Source organism: Coregonus lavaretus, assembly GCF_964263955.1.
Source record: "Coregonus lavaretus genome assembly, chromosome: 4".
NCBI lineage: Eukaryota > Metazoa > Chordata > Actinopteri > Salmoniformes > Salmonidae > Coregonus > Coregonus lavaretus.
The window spans coordinates 79,046,073-79,062,805 of record NC_139991.1 but is presented as its reverse complement, the minus strand read 5'-3'; the positions used below and the strand labels follow the sequence as shown (position 1 = coordinate 79,062,805).

The following is a 16,733-nucleotide window of genomic DNA, read 5'->3' as shown; positions in this document are numbered from 1 at the left end:
CGATTATTCGCAAATGGAAGAAACACAAATTAACTGTCAATCTCCCTCGGCCTGGGGCTCCATGCAAGATCTCACCTCGTGGAGTTACAATGCTCATGAGAACGGTGAGGAATCAGCCCAGAACTACACGGGAGGATCTTGTCAATGATCTCAAGGCAGCTGGGACCATAGTCACCAAGAAAACAATTGGTAACACACTACGCTGTGAAGGACTGAAATCCTGCAGCGCCCGCAAGGTCCCCCTGCTCAAGAAAGCACATATACAGGCCCGTCTGAAGTTTGCCAATGAACATCTGAATGATTCAGAGGAGAAATGGGTGAAAGTGTTGTGGTCAGATGAGACCAAAATGGAGCTCTTTGCCATCAACTCAACTCGCCGTGTTTGGAGGAGGAGGAATGCTGCCTATGACCCCAAGAACACCATCCCCACCGTCAAACATGGAGGTGGAGACATTATGCTTTGGGGGTGTTTTTCTGCTAAGGGGACAGGACAACTTTACAGCATCAAAGGGACGATGGACGGGGCCATGTACCGTCGAATCTTGGGTGAGAACCTCCTTCCCTCAGCCAGGGCATTGAAAATGGGTTGTGGATGGGTATTCCAGCATGACAATGACCCAAAACACACGGCCAAGGGAACAAAGGAGTGGCTCGAGAAGAAGCACATTAAGGTCCTGGAGTGGCCTAGCCAGTCTCCAGACCTTAATCCCATAGAAAATCTGTGGAGGGAGCTGAAGCTTCGAGTTGCCAAACTTCAGCCTCGAAACCTTAATGACTTGGAGAAGATCTGCAAAGAGGAGTGGGACAAAATCCCTCCTGAGATGTGTGCAAACCTGGTGGCCAACTACAAGAAACGTCTGACCTCTGTGATTTTCCAACAAGGGTTTTTCCACCAAGTACTAAGTCATGTTTTGCAGAGGTGTCAAATACTTATTTCCCTCATTAAAATGCAAATCAATTCATAAAATTTCTGATATGCATTTTTCTTTTTTTTTGTGTGTTATTCTGTCTCTCGCTGTTCAAATATACCTACCATTAAAATTATAGACTGATCATGTCTTTTTCAGTGGGCAAACGTACAAAATCAGCAGGGGATCAAATACTTTTTTCCCTCACTGTACATATACAGTTCCCTCACGACGCCAAGACGCCAGGACAGCGGAGTCACTGACCACCTTCTGGAGACGCTTGAAACCCCACATTTTTAAGGAATACCTGGGATAGTATAAAAGTAATCCTTCTACCACACCCCTGCCCCACCCCGACAAAAAAAATAAATAAAAAAAAATAAAAAATAATAACAATTTTTTAAAAAGATTAAAGAAAGAATATACAAAATAAATATATATTAATATAAAACCAATGAAAATTTAAAATATACTCAAAAAAGAAAAAAGGTTAATAAAAGATAATAAAAAAATAAAAATTGTAAAGTGGTTGTCCACCTCTGGATAAAAGCGTCTGCTAAATGATGTAAATGTTAATGTAAATCATGATGTCTTCAGGCCTGTAGTAAGAGTCAATAACCCTGTGAAGGACCTGAGGACACAGTGTTGATACAGAGAGCTGAGATTAGTGTTGATACAGAGAGCTGGTTACAGTGTTGATACAGAGAGCTGAGGTTAAAGTGTTGATACAGAGAGCTGGTTACAGTGTTGATACAGAGAGCTGGTTACAGTGTTGATACAGAGAGCTGAGGTTAAAGTGTTGATACAGAGAGCTGAGGTTACAGTGTTGATACAGAGAGCTGAGGTTACAGTGTTGATACAGAGAGCTGGTTACAGTGTTGATACAGAAAGCTGGTTACAGTGTTGATACAGAGAGCTGAGGTTACAGTGTTGATACAGAGAGCTGAGGTTACAGTGTTGATACAGAGAGCTGGTTACAGTGTCGATACAGAGAGCTGGTTACAGTGTTGATACAGAGAGCTGGTTACAGTGTCGATACAGAGAGCTGGTTACAGTGTTTTAACAGAGAGCTGAGGTTACAGTGTTTTAACAGAGAGCTGAGGTTACAGTGTTGATACAGAGAGCTGAGGTTAAAGTGTTGATACAGAGAGCTGAGGTTACAGTGTTGATACAGAGAGCTGGTTACAGTGTTGAAACAGAGAGCTGAGGTTACAGTGTTGATACAGAGAGCTGGTTACAGTGTTGATACAGAGAGCTGAGGTTACAGTGTTGATACAGAGAGCTGGTTACAGTGCTGATACAGAGAGCTGGTTACAGTGTTGATACAGAGAGCTGAGGTTACAGTGTTGATACAGAGAGATGAGGTTACAGTGTCGATACAGAGAGCTGGTTACAGTGTTGATACAGAGAGATGGTTACAGTGTTGATACAGACAGCTGAGGTTAGTGTTGATACAGAGAGCTGGTAACAGTGTTGATACAGAGAGCTGAGGTTACAGTGTTTTAACAGAGAGATGAGGTTACAGTGCTGATACAGAGAGCTGAGGTTACAGTGTTGATACAGAGAGCTGGTTACAGTGTTGATACAGACAGCTGAGGTTAGTGTTGATACAGAGAGCTGTGGTTACAGTGTCGATACAGAGAGCTGTGGTTACAGTGTCGATACAGAGAGCTGAGGTTACAGTGTTGATACAGAGAGCTGAGGTTACAGTGTTGATACAGAGAGCTGTGGTTACAGTGTCGATACAGAGAGCTGAGGTTACAGTGTTGATACAGAGAGCTGAGGTTACAGTGCTGATACAGAGAGCTGGTTACAGTGCTGATACAGAGAGCTGAGGTTACAGTGTTGATACAGAGAGCTGAGGTTACAGTGTCAATACAGAGAGCTGGTTACAGTGTTGATACAGAGAGCTGAGATTACAGTGTTGATACAGAGAGCTGAGGTTACAGTGCTGATACAGAGAGCTGGTTACAGTGTTGATACAGAGAGCTGAGGTTAAAGTGTTGATACAGAGAGCTGGTTACAGTGTTGATACAGAGAGCTGGTTACCGTGTTGATACAGAGAGCTGAGGTTACAGTGTTGATACAGAGAGTTGAGGTTACAGTGTTGATACAGAGAGCTGAGGTTACAGTGCTGATACAGAGAGCTGAGGTTACAGTGTTGATACAGAGAGCTGAGGTTACAGTGTTGATACAGAGAGCTGGTTACAGTGTTGATACAGAGAGCTGAGGTTATAGTGTTGATACAGATAGCTGAGGTTACAGTGCTGATACAGAGAGCTGAGGTTACAGTGTCAATACAGAGAGCTGGTTGCAGTGTTGATACAGAGAGCTGAGGTTACAGTGTTGATACAGAGAGCTGAGGTTACAGTGCTGATACAGAGAGCTGAGGTTACAGTGTTGATACAGAGAGCTGAGGTTACAGTGTTGATACAGAGAGCTGAGGTTACAGTGTTGATACAGAGAGCTGGTTACAGTGTTGATACAGAGAGCTGAGGTTACAGTGTTGATACAGAGAGCTGGTTACAGTGTTGATACAGAGAGCTGAGGTTACAGTGTTGATACAGAGAGCTGAGGTTACAGTGTTGATACAGAGAGCTGGTTACAGTGTTGATACAGAGAGCTGAGGTTACAGTGTTGATACAGAGAGCTGGTTACAGTGTTGATACAGAGAGCTGAGGTTACAGTGTTGATACAGAGAGCTGGTTACAGTGCTGATACAGAGAGCTGGTTACAGTGTTGATACAGAGAGCTGAGGTTACAGTGTTGATACAGAGAGCTGAGGTTCCAGTGACGATACAGAGAGCTGGTTACAGTGTTGATACAGAGAGCTGAGGTTACAGTGTTGATACAGAGAGCTGGTTACAGTGTTGATACAGAGAGCTGAGGTTACAGTGTTGATACAGAGAGCTGAGGTTACAGTGTTGATACAGAGAGCTGGTTACAGTGTTGATACAGAGAGCTGAGGTTACAGTGTCGATACAGAGAGCTGGTTACAGTTTTTTAACAGAGAGCTGAGGTTACAGTGTTGATACAGAGAGCTGAGGTACAGTGTTGATACAGAGAGCTGGTTACAGTGTTGATACAGAGAGCTGAGGTTACAGTGTTGATACAGAGAGCTGAGGTTACAGTGCTGATAAAGAGATCTGAGGTTAGTGTTGATACAGAGAGCTGAGGTTACAGTGTTGATACAGAGAGCTGGTTACAGTGTTGATACAGAGAGCTGAGGTTACAGTGTTGATACAGAGAGCTGGTTACAGTGTTGATACAGAGAGCTGAGGTTACAGTGTTGATACAGAGAGCTGGTTACAGTGTTGATACAGAGAGCTGGTTACAGTGTTGATACAGAGAGCTGATGTTACAGTGTTGATACAGAGAGCTGGTTACAGTGTTGATACAGAGAGCTGAGGTTACAGTGTTGATACAGAGAGCTGAGGTTACAGTGTTGATACAGAGAGCTGAGGTTACAGTGTTGATACAGAGAGCTGAGGTTACAGTGTTGATACAGAGAGCTAGTTACAGTGTTGATACAGAGAGCTGAGGTTACAGTGTTGATACAGAGAGCTGAGGTTACAGTGTTGATACAGAGAGCTGGTTACAGTGTTGATACAGAGAGCTGAGGTTACAGTGTCGATACAGAGAGCTGTTTACAGTTTTTTAACAGAGAGCTGAGGTTACAGTGTTGATACAGAGAGCTGAGGTTACAGTGTTGATACAGAGAGCTGGTTACAGTGTAGATACAGAGAGCTGAGTTTACAGTGTTGATACAGAGAGCTGGTTACAGTGTTGATACAGAGAGATGAGGTTACAGTGTTGATACAGAGAGCTGAGGTTAGTGTTGATACAGAGAGCTGGTTACAGTGTTGATACAGAGAGCTGGTTACAGTGTTGATACAGAGAGCTGGTTACAGTGTTGATACAGAGAGCTGGTTACAGTGTTTTAACAGAGAGCTGGTTACAGTGTCAATACAGAGAGCTGGTTACAGTGTTGATACAGAGAGCTGAGGTTACAGTGTTGATACAGAGAGCTGTTTACAGTGTTTTAACAGAGAGCTGGTTACAGTGTCAATACAGAGAGCTGGTTACAGTGTTGATACAGAGAGCTGAGGTTACGGTGTCGATACAGAGAGCTGGTTACAGTGTTGATACAGAGAGCTGAGGTTACAGTGTTGATACAGAGAGCTGAGGTTACAGTGTTGATACAGAGAGCTGAGGTTACAGTGTTGATACAGAGAGCTGAGGTTACAGTGTTGATACAGAGAGCTGGTTACAGTGTTGATACAGAGAGCTGGTTACAGTGTTGATACAGAGAGCTGGTTACAGTGTTGATACAGAGAGCTGGTTACAGTGTTGATACAGAGAGCTGAGGTTACAGTGTTGATACAGAGAGCTGGTTACAGTGTTGATACAGAGAGCTGGTTACAGTGTTGATACAGAGAGCTGGTTACAGTGTTGATACAGAGAGCTGAGGTTACAGTGTTGATACAGAGAGCTGAGGTTACAGTGTTGATACAGAGAGCTGGTTACAGTGTTGATACAGAGAGCTGGTTACAGTGTTGATACAGAGAGCTGAGGTTACAGTGTTGATACAGAGAGCTGGTTACAGTGTTGATACAGAGAGCTGGTTACAGTGTTGATACAGAGAGCTGGTTACAGTGTTGATACAGAGAGCTGAGGTTACAGTGTTGATACAGAGAGCTGAGGTTACAGTGTTGATACAGAGAGCTGGTTACAGTGTTGATACAGAGAGCTGGTTACAGTGTTGATACAGAGAGCTGAGGTTACAGTGTTGATACAGAGAGCTGAGTTTAGAGTACCGGTCGCCTTTCTCTCCTCTCTCTTTTATGTCTGAAGACAGCTTGACATTTGTGTGTGTTTGTGTGTGTGTGTGTGCATGCGTGTGTGTTTAATGACAATGGGGTATATAATGATTTACACTTCACTTCAAAGGTCACAGAACCCAAGTGGACTTCTACTATAATTAGAGAGAACCATTCTGCTGAAAGACCGAGGCATATGCTATTTGATATCCTCACACTTGATGCGTCCCAAATGCCACCCTATTTCCCTATAGAGTGTGTTACTTTTCACCATGGTCCATACCCCCTAGAACACTGATACCTGACTCTTTGCCCCCTGTAATCCTCCTTCTATCGGAATGGCAGATATTTACAGAACTATTTATTCAGTTTTGTGGTGAGTTAATGTTGTTCTACAGTAAACCCTTTATCACACAGAGGAGGATTGGACTGATCTCATTATCATTTACATTTACGTCATTTAGCAGACGCTCTTATCCAGAGCGACTTACAGTTAGTGAAGATATATATATTTTTTTTTTATACTGGCCCCCCCGTGGGGGATCAGTGCATGAGGAAGAGGGCAGGGGTCAGAGCATTAGGAAGGGGACTGGGGGTCAGAGTAGTAGGAAGGGGACTGGGGGTCAGAGTAGTAGGAAGGGGACTGGGGGTCAGAGTAGTAGGAAGGGGACTGGGGGTCAGAGTAGTAGGAAGGGGACTGGGGGTCAGAGTAGTAGGAAGGGGACTGGGGGTCAGAGTAGTAGGAAGGGGACTGGGGGTCAGAGCATTAGGAAGGGGACTGGGGGTCAGAGTAGTAGGAAGGGGACTGGGGGTCAGAGCATTAGGAAGGGGACTGGGGGTCAGAGTAGTAGGAAGGGGACTGGGGGTCAGAGTAGTAGGAAGGGGACTGGGGGTCAGAGCATTAGGAAGGGGACTGGGGGTCAGAGCATTAGGAAGGGGACTGGGGGTCAGAGTAGTAGGAAGGGGACTGGGGGTCAGAGCATTAGGAAGGGGACTGGGGGTCAGAGTATTAGGAAGGGGACTGGGGGTCAGAGTAGTAGGAAGGGGACTGGGGGTCAGAGCATTAGGAAGGGGACTGGGGGTCAATATTAGGAAGGGGACTGGGGGTCAGAGTATTAGGAAGGGGACTGGGGGTCAGAGTAGTAGGAAGGGGACTGGGGGTCAGAGCAGTAGGAAGGGGACTGGGGGTCAGAGCATTAGGAAGGGGACTGGGGGTCAATATTAGGAAGGGGACTGGGGGTCAGAGTATTAGGAAGGGGACTGGGGGTCAGAGTAGTAGGAAGGAGACTGGGGGTCAGAGTAGTAGGAAGGGGACTGGGGATCAGAGTATTAGGAAGGGGACTGGGGGTCAGAGTAGTAGGAAGGGGACTGGGGGTCAGAGTATTAGGAAGGGGACTGGGGGTCAGAGTAGTAGGAAGGGGACTGGGGGTCAGAGTACTAGGAAGGGGACTGGGGGTCAGAGTAGTAGGAAGGGGACTGGGGGTCAGAGTATTAGGAAGGGGACTGGGGGTCAGAGTACTAGGAAGGGGACTGGGGGTCAGAGTAGTAGGAAGGGGACTGGGGGTCAGAGTAGTAGGAAGGGACTGGGGATCAGAGTATTAGGAAGGGGACTGGGGGTCAGAGCATTAGGAAGAGGGCAGGGGTCAGAGCATTAGGAAGGGGACTGGGGGTCAGAGTACTAGCAAGGGGACTGGGGGTCAGAGTATTAGGAAGGGGACTGGGGGTCAGAGTATTAGGAAGGGGACTGGGGGTCAGAGTACTAGGAAGGGGACTGGGGGTCAGAGTAGTAGGAAGGGGACTGGGGGTCAGAGCATTAGGAAGAGGGCAGGGGTCAGAGCATTAGGAAGGGGACTGGGGGTCAGAGTATTAGGAAGGGGACTGGGGGTCAGAGTATTAGGAAGGGGACTGGGGGTCAGAGTAGTAGGAAGGGGACTGGGGGTCAGAGCATTAGGAAGGGGACTGGGGGTCAGAGTAGTAGGAAGGGGACTGGGGGTCAGAGTAGTAGGAAGGGGACTGGGGGTCAGAGTAGTAGGAAGGGGACTGGGGGTCAGAGTAGTAGGAAGGGGACTGGGGGTCAGAGCATTAGGAAGGGGACTGGGGGTCAGAGTAGTAGGAAGGGGACTGGGGGTCAGAGCATTAGGAAGGGGACTGGGGGTCAGAGTATTAGGAAGGGGACTGGGGGTCAGAGTAGTAGGAAGGGGACTGGGGGTCAGAGCATTAGGAAGGGGACTGGGGGTCAATATTAGGAAGGGGACTGGGGGTCAGAGTATTAGGAAGGGGACTGGGGGTCAGAGTAGTAGGAAGGGGACTGGGGGTCAGAGCAGTAGGAAGGGGACTGGGGGTCAGAGCATTAGGAAGGGGACTGCGGGGCAAAATTAGGAAGGGGACTGGGGGTCAGAGTATTAGGAAGGGGACTGGGGGTCAGAGTAGTAGGAAGGAGACTGGGGGTCAGAGTAGTAGGAAGGGGACTGGGGATCAGAGTATTAGGAAGGGGACTGGGGGTCAGAGTAGTAGGAAGGGGACTGGGGGTCAGAGTATTAGGAAGGGGACTGGGGGTCAGAGTAGTAGGAAGGGGACTGGGGGTCAGAGTAGTAGGAAGGGACTGGGGATCAGAGTATTAGGAAGGGGACTGGGGGTCAGAGCATTAGGAAGAGGGCAGGGGTCAGAGCATTAGGAAGGGGACTGGGGGTCAGAGTACTAGCAAGGGGACTGGGGGTCAGAGTATTAGGAAGGGGACTGGGGGTCAGAGTATTAGGAAGGGGACTGGTGGTCAGAGTACTAGGAAGGGGACTGGGGGTCAGAGTAGTAGGAAGGGGACTGGGGGTCAGAGCATTAGGAAGAGGGCAGGGGTCAGAGCATTAGGAAGGGGACTGGGGGTCAGAGTATTAGGAAGGGGACTGGGGGTCAGAGTATTAGGAAGGGGACTGGGGGTCAGAGTAGTAGGAAGGGGACTGGGGGTCAGAGCATTAGGAAGGGGACTGGGGGTCAGAGTAGTAGGAAGGGGACTGGGGGTCAGAGCATTAGGAAGAGGGCAGGGGTCAGAGCATTAGGAAGGGGACTGGGGGTCAGAGTACTAGGAAGGGGACTGGGGGTCAGAGTAGTAGGAAGGGGACTGGGGGTCAGAGCATTAGGAAGAGGGCAGGGGTCAGAGCATTAGGAAGGGGACTGGGGGTCAGAGTACTAGGAAGGGGACTGGGGGTCAGAGTAGTAGGAAGGGGACTGGGGGTCAGAGCATTAGGAAGGGGACTGGGGGTCAGAGCATTAGGAAGGGGACTGGGGGTCAGAGTAGTAGGAAGGGGACTGGGGGTCAGAGCATTAGGAAGGGGACTGGGGGTCAGAGTAGTAGGAAGGGGACTGGGGGTCAGAGTATTAGGAAGAGGACTGGGGGTCAGAGTAGTAGGAAGGGGACTGGGGGTCAGAGTAGTAGGAAGGGGACTGGGGGTCAGAGTAGTAGGAAGGGGACTGGGGGTCAGAGCATTAGGAAGGGGACTGGGGGTCAGAGTAGTAGGAAGGGGACTGGGGGTCAGAGTATTAGGAAGGGGACTGGGGGTCAGAGTATTAGGAAGGGGACTGGGGTTCAGAGTATTAGGAAGGGGACTGGGGGTCAGCATATTAGGAAGGGGACTGGGGGTCAGAGTAGTAGGAAGGGGACTGGGGGTCAGAGTATTAGGAAGGGGACTGGGGGTCAGAGTATTAGGAAGGGGACTGGGGGTCAGAGCATGAGGAAGGGGACTGGGGGTCAGAGTAGTAGGAAGGGGACTGGGGGTCAGAGTAGTAGGAAGGGGACTGGGGGTCAGAGTATTAGGAAGGGGACTGGGGGTCAGAGTAGTAGGAAGGGGACTGGGGATCAGAGTATTAGGAAGGGGACTGGGGGTCAGAGTAGTAGGAAGGGGACTGGGGGTCAGAGCATTAGGAAGGGGACTGGGGGTCAATATTAGGAAGGGGACTGGGGGTCAGAGTATTAGGAAGGGGACTGGGGGTCAGAGTAGTAGGAAGGAGACTGGGGGTCAGAGTAGTAGGAAGGGGACTGGGGATCAGAGTATTAGGAAGGGGACTGGGGGTCAGAGTAGTAGGAAGGGGACTGGGGGTCAGAGTAGTAGGAAGGGGACTGGGGGTCAGAGTATTAGGAAGGGGACTGGGGGTCAGAGTAGTAGGAAGGGGACTGGGGGTCAGAGCAGTAGGAAGGGGACTGGGGGTCAGAGCATTAGGAAGGGGACTGGGGGTCAATATTAGGAAGGGGACTGGGGGTTAGAGTAGTAGGAAGGGGACTGGGGGTCAGAGCAGTAGGAAGGGGACTGGGGGTCAGAGCAGTAGGAAGGGGACTGGGGATCAGAGTATTAGGAAGGGGACTGGGGATCAGAGCATTAGGAAGAGGGCAGGGGTCAGAGCATTAGGAAGGGGACTGGGGGTCAGAGTACTAGCAAGGGGACTGGGGGTCAGAGTATTAGGAAGGGGACTGGGGGTCAGAGTAGTAGGAAGGGGACTGGGGGTCAGAGCATTAGGAAGGGGACTGGGGCTCAGAGTAGTAGGAAGGGGACTGGGGGTCAGAGTAGTAGGAAGGGGACTGGGGGTCAGAGTAGTAGGAAGGGGACTGGGGGTCAGAGTAGTAGGAAGGGGACTGGGGGTCAGAGTATTAGGAAGGGGACTGGGGGTCAGAGTATTAGGAAGGGGACTGGGGGTCAGAGTACTAGGAAGGGGACTGGGGGTCAGAGTATTAGGAAGGGGACTGGGGGTCAGAGTAGTAGGAAAGGGACTGGGGGTCAGAGCATTAGGAAGGGGACTGGGGGTCAGAGTAGTAGGAAGGGGACTGGGGGTCAGAGTAGTAGGAAGGGGACTGGGGGTCAGAGCATTAGGAAGAGGGCAGGGGTCAGAGCATTAGGAAGGGGACTGGGGGTCAGAGTACTAGGAAGGGGACTGGGGGTCAGAGTAGTAGGAAGGGGACTGGGGGTCAGAGTAGTAGGAAGGGGACTGGGGGTCAGAGCATTAGGAAGGGGACTGGGGATCAGAGTAGTAGGAAGGGGACTGGGGGTCAGAGCATTAGGAAGGGGACTGGGGGTCAGAGTAGTAGGAAGGGGACTGGGGGTCAGAGTAGTAGGAAGGGGACTGGGGGTCAGAGTAGTAGGAAGGGGACTGGGGGTCAGAGTATTAGGAAGGGGACTGGGGGTCAGAGTATTAGGAAGGGGACTGGGGGTCAGAGTAGTAGGAAGGGGACTGGGGATCAGAGTAGTAGAAAGGGGACTGGGGGTCAGAGCATTAGGAAGGGGACTGGGGGTCAGAGCATTAGGAAGGGGACTGGGGGTCAGAGTATTAGGAAGGGGACTGGGGGTCAGAGTATTAGGAAGGGGACTGGGGGTCAGAGTAGTAGGAAGGGGACTGGGGGTCAGAGCATTAGGAAGGGGACTGGGGGTCAGAGTATTAGGAAGGGGACTGGGGGTCAGAGCAGTAGGAAGGGGACTGGGGATCAGAGTATTAGGAAGGGGACTGGGGGTCAGAGCATTAGGAAGAGGGCAGGGGTCAGAGCATTAGGAAGGGGACTGGGGGTCAGAGTACTAGGAAGGGGACTGGGGGTCAGAGTAGTAGGAAGGGGACTGGGGGTCAGAGTAGTAGGAAGGGGACTGGGTGTCAGAGTAGTAGGAAGGGGACTGGGGGTCAGAGCATTAGGAAGGGGACTGGGGGTCAGAGCATTAGGAAGGGGACTGGGGGTCAGAGCATTAGGAAGGGGACTGGGGGTCAGAGCATTAGGAAGGGGACTGGGGGTCAGAGCATTAGGAAGGGGACTGGGGGTCAGAGTAGTAGGAAGGGGACTGGGGGTCAGAGCATTAGGAAGGGGACTGGGGGTCAGAGTAGTAGGAAGGGGACTGGGGGTCAGAGCATTAGGAAGGGGACTGGGGGTCAGAGTAGTAGGAAGGGGACTGGGGATCAGAGTAGTAGGAAGGGGACTTGGGGTCAGAGTATTAGGAAGGGGACTGGGGGTCAGAGTATTAGGAAGGGGACTGGGGGTCAGAGTAGTAGGAAGGGGACTGGGGGTCAGAGTATTAGGAAGGGGACTGGGGGTCAGAGCATTAGGAAGAGGGCAGGGGTCAGAGCATTAGGAAGGGGACTGGGGGTCAGAGTACTAGGAAGGGGACTGGGGGTCAGAGTAGTAGGAAGGGGACTGGGGGTCAGAGTAGTAGGAAGGGGACTGGGTGTCAGAGTAGTAGGAAGGGGACTGGGGGTCAGAGCATTAGGAAGGGGACTGGGGGTCAGAGCATTAGGAAGGGGACTGGGGGTCAGAGCATTAGGAAGGGGACTGGGGGTCAGAGCATTAGGAAGGGGACTGGGGGTCAGAGCATTAGGAAGGGGACTGGGGGTCAGAGTAGTAGGAAGGGGACTGGGGGTCAGAGCATTAGGAAGGGGACTGGGGGTCAGAGTAGTAGGAAGGGGACTGGGGGTCAGAGCATTAGGAAGGGGACTGGGGGTCAATATTAGGAAGGGGACTGGGGGTCAGAGTAGTAGGAAGGGGACTGGGGGTCAGAGTAGTAGGAAGGGGACTGGGGGTCAGAGTATTAGGAAGGGGACTGGGGGTCAGAGTAGTAAGAAGGGGACTTGGGGTCAGAGTATTAGGAAGGGGACTGGGGGTCAGAGTAGTAGGAAGGGGACTGGGGGTCAGAGTAGTAGGAAGAGGGCAGGGGTCAGAGTATTAGGAAGGGGACTGGGGGTCAGAGTATTAGGAAGGGGACTTGGGGTCAGAGTATTAGGAAGGGGACCTGGGGTCAGAGTAGTAGGAAGGGGACTGGGGGTCAGAGTAGTAGGAAGGGGACTGGGGGTCAGCATATTAGGAAGGGGACTGGGGGTCAGAGTAGTAGGAACGGGACTGGGGGTCAGAGTATTAGGAAGGGGACTGGGGGTCAGAGTAGTAGGAAGGAGACTGGGGGTCAGAGTAGTAGGAAGGCCCCCTTTGATGGAGCTCAGTGGAGGAATGTTTCTCTGTGGAGAGGAAACCATCTCCCTGCTTGCTGCTCCACACGGGGAAAGTAATCACACCCCTTGACTTTTCCACATTTTGTTGTGTTACAGCTTGAATTTAAAATGGTTTAAACTGAGATTTTGTGTCACTGGCCTACAAACAATACCTCATAATGTCAAAGTGGAATTATGTTTTTAGAAATGTTCACAAATTATTACAAAATTAAAAACGGAAATGTCTTGAGTCAATAAGTATTCAACCCCTTTGTTATGGCAAGCCTAAATACGTTTAGGAGTAAAAATGTGCTTGACAAGTCACATAATAAGTTGCATGGACTCACTTTGTGTGCAATAATAGTGTTTAACATGATTTTTAAATGACTAACTCATATCTGTACCCCACACATACAATTATCTGTAAGGTCCCTCAGTCGAGCTGTGAGTTTGGAATAAAAATAAACGGAATGGAGCTACATCCTAGAGGGAAAACCCAGTTCTGTCTGCAACAGACACTAGAAGACACATTTCTCTTTTACAGTGGCTTGCGAAAGTATTCACCCCCCATTTTTCCTATTTTGTTGCCTTACAACCTGGAATTAAAATTGATTTTTGGGGGGGTTTGTATCATCTGATTTACACAACATGCCTACCACTTTGAATATTTTATCGTGAAACAAACAAGAAATAAGACAGAAAACTTGAGCGTGCACAACTATTCACCCCCACAAATTCAATACTTTATAGAGCCACCTTTTGCAGCAATTACAGCTGCAAGTCTCTTGGGGTATGTCTCTATAAGCCTGGCACATCTAGCCACTGGGATTTTTGCCCATTCTTCAAGGCAAAACTGCTCCAGCTCCTTCAAGTTGGATGGGTTCCGCTGGTGTACAGCAATCTTTAAGTCATACCACAGATTCTCAATTGGATTGAGGTCTGGGCTTTGTCTAGGCCATTCCAAGACATTTCCCCTTAAACCACTCGAGTGTTGCTTTAGCACTATGCTAAGGGTCATTGTCCTGCTGGAAGGTGAGTCTCCCACATGCCTTTTGGCGAACACCAAGCGTGTTTGCTTATTTCTTTCTTTAAGCAATGGCTTTTTTCTGGCCACTCTTCCGTAAAGCCCAGCTCTGTGGAGTGTACGGCTTAAAGTGGTCCTATGGACAGATACTCCAATCTCCGCTGTGGAGCTTTGCAGCTCCTTCAGGGTTATCTTTGGTGTCTTTGTTGCCTCTCTGATTAATGCCCTCCTTGCCTGGTCCGTGAGTTTTGGTGGGCGGCCCTCTCTTGGCAGGTTTGTTGTGGTGCCATATTCTTTCCATTTTTTAATAATGGATTTAATGGTGCTCCGTGGGATGTTCAAAGTTTCTGATATTTTTTTATAACCCAACCCTGATCTGTACTTCTCCACAACTTTGTCCCTGACCTGTTTGGAGAGCTCCTTGGTCTTCATGGTCCCGCTTGCTTGGTGGTTCCCCTTGCTTAGTGGTGTTGCAGACTCTGGGGCCTTTCGGAACAGCTGTATATATACTGAGATCATGTGACAGATCATGTGACACTTAGATTGCACACAGGTGGACTTTATTTAACTAATAATGTTTCTTCTGAAGGTAATTGGTTGCACCAGATCGTATTTAGGGGCTTCATAGCAAAGGAGGTGAATATATGTGCACGCACCACTTTTCCGTTATTGATATTTTTATTTTATTTTTTAACACTGAATTATTTAATTTTTTTTCAATTTGGACTATTTTGTGTATGTCCATTACATGACATCCAAATAAAAATCCACATAAATTACAGGATGTAATGCAAAAAATAGGAAAAACGCCAAGGGAGATAAATACCTTTGCAAGGCACAGTACCTCTTCTCTCCTCTCTCCCCTCTCCCCTCTCTCCTCTTCTCTTTCACCTCGTCTCTCCTCTCTCCTTGCTTGATCTCTCCAACCCTTCTGTCCTCTGCTGTTCTCTTCCTTCCTATCTTCCCATTCTCTTTTCTACCCTGATAAAGAATGTCACCCCATCTCTCCTCTCCTCTTCTCTTTCACCCCATCTCTCCTCTTCTCTCTTCTCTCCTGCTCTCTTTCATCCTGTCTCTCCTCTCCTCTCCTCTTCTCTCCTGCTCTCTTTCATCCTGTCTCTCCTCTCCTCTCTGTTTTGGCTCTCCCTATGTCTCCCTTTTCTCACTGTGTTTCCTCACCTGATAAAAAATGTACGAGATCCTCACCATCCCGTTTTGTCTTGTGCCTGTCTCTTCAGCCTCCCCTAGGGAACCCACGGTGATGTGTCGATCCAACACCTACCCTAAAGGCTTCTACTGTAGCTGGCACCTGCAGCACCCCACATCCATACCCACAGACTTCCACGTCAACGTCCAGTAAGAAGCAAAACCTTGTCTCTGTGTCTCTCTGTCTCTCTGTGTCTATCTGTCTCTCTGTGTCTATCTGTGTCTGTCGCTCTGTCTCTATGTCTGTCTCTCTGTGTCAGGTGGGTCATCTCTAAGGGAACGGTATTGAGGGAGAAAGAGAGAGATGAGGGAGATAGAGAAAGGGAGAGATGAGGGAGATAGAGAAAGAGAGAGGTGAGGGAGATAGAGAAAGAGAGAGGTGAGGGAGATAGAGAAAGAGAGAGGTGGTCTGTAAGCACCTGAACCTTTTATTAATTAGTCTCTGTGTCAGGTGGGGAATTGGAAGTCAGAGAAAGAGAGAGAGAGAAAGACGATATATGGAGAGGTCTGTCCATCATGGAGACTGAAGAGTCTTCTAGAGTGAGTTCTGTCCTAGTTTGGGGCTATGAGGACACTTTACCGTGCCTCAGAAAACTTACTGACTCGCTCTCTCTCAGCAGGCGCTCTCTTAGCAACCTCATTAATGTTGTACAGACAATATGTCACATTAGAATAATAATTTACAGAACCACTAGCTCCTCTGAACGCTGTTGTTATCTGAAAGGATAGCTCTCCATGGACCTCCATTAAACCCCACTTACACCCACTATAAGGGTCAACCCACACCACAACCCACTCTCTGACCCTCATTAACCCCCACTACCACCCACTATAAGGGTCAACCCACACCACAACCCACTCTCTGACCCTCATTAACCCCTACTACCACCCACTATAAGGGTCAACCCACACCACAACCCACTATCTGACCCTCATTAACCCCCACTACCACACACGTAAGGGTCAACCCACACCACAACCCACTCTCTGACCCTCATTAACCCCCACTACCACCCACTATATGCCATTTGGGATGCAGCATCTGTCTCCTATAGAGATCTCAGAAAGCCTGATAGCACCCTGGTTCACTGGCCCTTAGATACTTACAACACCAAAATCACCATGGCTGGGTTTTACTTTAGAAAAGGTCACAGTGTGAGGGAATTTATCATTTAGCTCCATCAAGCTCAGCGGTAAGACTTCAATTCCTTCTTAACATAATAAGACTACAATTCCTTCTCTATCATAATAAGACTATAACTCCTTCCCTAACATAATGAGACTACAACTCCTTCTCTAACATAATAACACTACAACGCCTATAGCATAATAACATTACAACTCCTATAGCATAATAAGCCTTCAACTCCTAAACCATAACAAGACGTCAACTCTTATAACATAATAAGACTTCAACTCCTATATCATAATAAGACTTCAACTCCTATAGCATAATAAGACTTCAATTCCTATAGCATAATAAGACTACAAATCCTATAGCATAATACGACTACAACTCCTATAACATAATAAGAATAATACTACTATACCATACTATCACTACAACTCCTATAGCATAATACGACTTCAAATGTTATAGCATAATAATACTTCAACTCCTATAGCATAATAAGACTACAACTCCTATAGCATAATATGACTACAACTCCTATATCATAATAAGACTTCAACTCCTATAGCATAATAAGACTTCAACTCCTATAGCATAATAAGACTACAATTCATATAGCATAATAAGACTTCAATTCCTATAGCATGATAAGACCACAATTCCTATAGTATAATATGACTACACCTACTATAGCATAATAAGAC

The 16,733-nt window shown here is 48.6% G+C and overlaps 1 protein-coding gene across 1 annotated transcript in view; it reads left to right on the top strand.

The window, feature by feature from the left end:
- The window catches only part of LOC311127207 (ciliary neurotrophic factor receptor subunit alpha-like), a 271,986-nt gene that overhangs the window by 154,916 nt on the left and 100,337 nt on the right, over window positions 1-16,733 (top strand). The window contains exon 3 of the mRNA XM_084159001.1: window positions 14,930-15,047. Within this exon, the coding sequence (XP_084015127.1) occupies window positions 14,930-15,047 (118 nt within the window). The remainder of the gene's footprint in view (window positions 1-14,929; window positions 15,048-16,733) is intronic.